Below are 3,867 nucleotides of genomic sequence, written 5' to 3'. Positions count from 1 at the left end.
TATCTCTGGTTTTGGTTGGTTTTTTCTTCAAAAGCAAGATTAGCAAGAGGTTTTTTTTTTTTTTTTTTTTTTTTTTTTTTCCTTCTTTCTGGGCGGCGGCTTTATTATGAAGCTGCTCAGGCCTGGAGCCTTCTCAAATATTTTGTTGCAGCACCCAAGTGGGCTTCAGTTTGTGATTTGTTGGAGGTTCCTGTGGAATTTTCTTTGTCACTGGGCTTCCCTGTTTTGTAAACAGGTATTATTCTTTGTACCGAAGAAAAAGAGAAAAGGAAGAGCTAATAATATTCTTCTAGTCTTGAAATGTACCACCCTACCCCCAAGTGTTTTGGTACATAAATCGCCATTTTGCATAGGCTTGGCTTGGTTGCTAGGGATAAGTGAAGTGAAGGAATTCAATTTTCTTATATGGAAAAAGAAAATTTTGTGGTTATTTTTTGGTTACATGAAAATTTTCTGATAATCACTCACTCATTATAGCAGCTATCGAACTCGAAATAATTCCATGCTTGTATTAATTTCAGTGTCTGAGAATTCAGCACATGGACTAAAGAAAAGGGTTTATTTAATTCCTTTATTTCCCAGTTGCAAGTTTGCAACCAAAAAGAAACCATTGCTCACCCATAGGGGTGTAAATGGATAACCGAAATCTGCTTAAGAATTCGCATCCGCATCCGTTTAGGGGTATCCGAATCCGTCCGATTATTAATAGGATGTGGATATGGTATACCCCTTTTTTACCGAATATTATCTGTCCGATAAAATAATCTGATCAAGTTACTTATTTAGATTTATTATTTTTATAAATTGTACTTATGATATGTGACTTTTTTTAGATTTTCTTATAAAATAGTTATCAAAGTTGTTAAATTCTTAAATTTCAAACCTTAGTCCTCACAAATAAAAAGGTAAAGATGTAAATAGGTAGTTGAAAACTTGTATTCAATCTATATTCATGTCTGTTTAGAATAATCTACTTAAGAAAATAATTATCCGATTATCACCCGAATTTGACAGAATCTGTCTGAAAATTGATAGAATATTATCTGAATTTGTCCGAATATAATATGATGTGGATATGGATATACAACTATCCAATCCGAATCCGGTCCGTTTACACCCCTACTCACCCAATATGAATGACGCATTGTCATGATTTATGTGGAAAATTGAAAATTTTTTAGCACTCATTTCCTTGGCAGTGATATTTATGTGATATATCATCCCGCTTGACTGCTTCAAGTAGGATAAAGAACTCCGACTCTTGAACAATGTGAAACATAGTTACTGATCATATTTTTTTGGGGATCAAATTCCTGATCAGTAAACAATGTTAAATCATGAGTTGTTCGATACCCCTATAAAATTAGCGTTCGCATTATCAAAGACTTAAACCTTGCTCATATTGACATTAATGGTGTAAATATGATAGCATACTGCATTTCAAACCGTCATATTAAAATTGTATCATACCAAATTTAAATAGTATGGTATGAAAATGATATTTTAAAAACGGACCGTTGGGTACGGTTTTGGTATAAGATTCGTACGAGAAAAAAGGCACTGTTCGGTATGATTTTGGTATAAAACACGTATTCTTTTAGTCTTCTAATTTGTAATATTGCGGTAACAAACCAAAGTATTGATTTCATGAACGTACTTAAACAAAGAAATGCTTGTTTAATAGATGGTTTATCACATTAATTGGGCCTTGAAAAACAATTTCAGATGTGTTGGGAAATGCATCAGATTCTGTATTCTGCGATGTAGATGGACCGTCCGTCTAGTCACAGAATATAGAATCTTCGGATTTAGTGTTATAAGGGTTTAAAATAAAATAATAAAAAAAAACCTTCAATAGTACAAAAGGGTATGCGGTACGGTATCAGTATACGATATATACCGATGGTACAGAGTCCGAAACCGAAACAGTATTGTACAGAATTTCAGAAAACAAATTCTATATATACTATACCGAATTTGAAATGGTGCGGTACGATACGGTTTTAAGCGGCGTAGGTATGATTAAACGGTTTCGGTACTGTATTGAAACTCTTACATATGGGGATCATACGGCTAAAGAAAAGAAAAAAAAACTTTTTCCCATACATATATGTATATTTTAAATTTGAACTACCCACATATTTGAGATTGTTTAATTATATGATGACTAGTGGTGAGATTGAACTCTAATTGAACTCTAATTTGGCATATTAGAGAGAAGACCATGGAGAGGTAGCGTAACCCAAAAACTTGTGCAATTTACTTGTTAGACTTTTGCTTTTTTTTTTTTTTTGGGGTGAAAGATTTACTTGTAAGACACGCTGCCTGTTTTCGTTCTTGACCAAATACCCTATTGTAGTAGATGCACGGACCTATATTAAAATCAAAGATATTAGAATGAAAGATTAAATATTTATATGTATGGTCATTTCATCCATTTCGACAGATATTTTGGATTTTAATAGAATTTAGAAGATAATATAGACTTCCGTTATTGATGGAATGTGAAACTTATTAAAGACTTCGTAGACTGATCATTTTCTTTGGGGGGATAAATCTTACACTCATCAGAAAAAAACAGAAACTTGAGTCTCATCACAGGGTCACATTATTACTCCGGAGATGCCAATGGATGCTAATTCAGCAAGTGATGACATGATAGACAAAGACTTGTTTAAACAAATTAGAAAAAAAAAAAAAAAAAAAAAAAAAGTGACGCTACAAATATAAGACTTATTCAAACATATTAAAAGGAAGAATGGCCGGTTCAAACTGCAAAACATTATAATTAAAAAAAAAAAATCATATTTAATATAATCTTAAGACAAGTGGTAATAAAAAAATATACCTCTGCATAGAGAAGTGATTTAATTTAAATTAAATAAATTATTTTTGACAGATTAATAATTTTACAGAGAAGTGGTAAGATATAATTACATAAACTACAGCATTTGTATAGCCGAGTCAAGCATTATTTTCAATTGAAAATAAAAATTAATAGCAACTAAGGTTTGCTTGCTTTGTCAACCCTCTTTAAAGAAAACCCTTCAATTCTAGTGAAACTGGCAGTTGGGATGATCCATTGACCAAGTCTTCGCATGTATGATAATTGATAAACAAGATTGAGTGACTGTTATCTTCGTCACGAGTATACAAATCTCTCTTTATAAATATCTATGCATTGTGTGCTTAGACTTCTCACACTACAAACATCAACAAGGGGATCGAGTAGAAGAGAGTTGTATTGAATTACTTTACTTTGTTGGTGAACAGTAGTTCATGTCGATCATGGCTACTGATGAGAGAGCTGGGGCTGAAATCGTCAGTGGAAGGGAAGCCTGTGATCGATTTTCAATGGATCTTTTGAAAGAGCTTGGGTTCCCCAGTGGTGTAGCTCCCAATGGAGAGCTGGTAGAATGCGGAAGGGTGAGATCCACTGGCTTCGTGTGGTGGAAATGCAAAGCTCCCTATGAGTCCTTCAATCCAGCGACCAACTCCAAGAATAGCTATGCTGCCGAGACCACAGCATATGTTGAGAAGGGAAAGATGAAGAAGATGACAGGATCCAAGGCCAAGACTCCCCTCATGGTGTGGGTTCCTGTAGTCGAGATGTCCGTCGAAGGTGAGAAGATCGCATTCAAGACATCAGTTGGAGTTAGCAAGTCCTTCCCCATCACCTCTTTCATGAACGAAGAAGAAAAGAAGGCTTATCTCTCCAACAAGAATTAGATATATGCTTGATCATCGGCCATTAATTTATAATTATACTTTACCATATATCCTCAAGTACTTGTATGACGATCCATCCCATGCTAGTAGTATCTTCTCCTCATAAGTCAATAAAACTTGTTTTTCCTTAAAATTTCA

General features: G+C 34.1%; 1 protein-coding gene across 1 annotated transcript; it reads left to right on the top strand.

Annotated features, from left to right (window-relative positions):
• The first annotated feature begins 3,192 nt into the window (after nt 1-3,192).
• On the top strand, nt 3,193-3,867 carry LOC149030081 (uncharacterized). Its single transcript, XM_089152176.1, has one exon. The coding sequence runs from the start codon at nt 3,280-3,282 to the stop codon at nt 3,727-3,729; it is 450 nt and encodes a 149-aa protein (XP_089008302.1). The 5' UTR covers nt 3,193-3,279; the 3' UTR covers nt 3,730-3,867.

The sequence above is a fragment of the Hakea prostrata genome, chromosome 1 (genome assembly GCF_041222555.1).
Source record: "Hakea prostrata isolate BN-2017 chromosome 1, UWA_Hpros_2, whole genome shotgun sequence".
In the NCBI taxonomy this organism is placed as follows: Eukaryota; Viridiplantae; Streptophyta; class Magnoliopsida; order Proteales; family Proteaceae; genus Hakea; species Hakea prostrata.
This window is presented reverse-complemented; position numbering and strand designations above follow the sequence as displayed.

Bases quoted from the DNA above. Each gene is read 5' to 3' on its own strand.
- LOC149030081 (XM_089152176.1), top strand. From the start codon at position 3,280: ATGTCGATCATGGCTACTGATGAGAGAGCTGGGGCTGAAATCGTCAGT.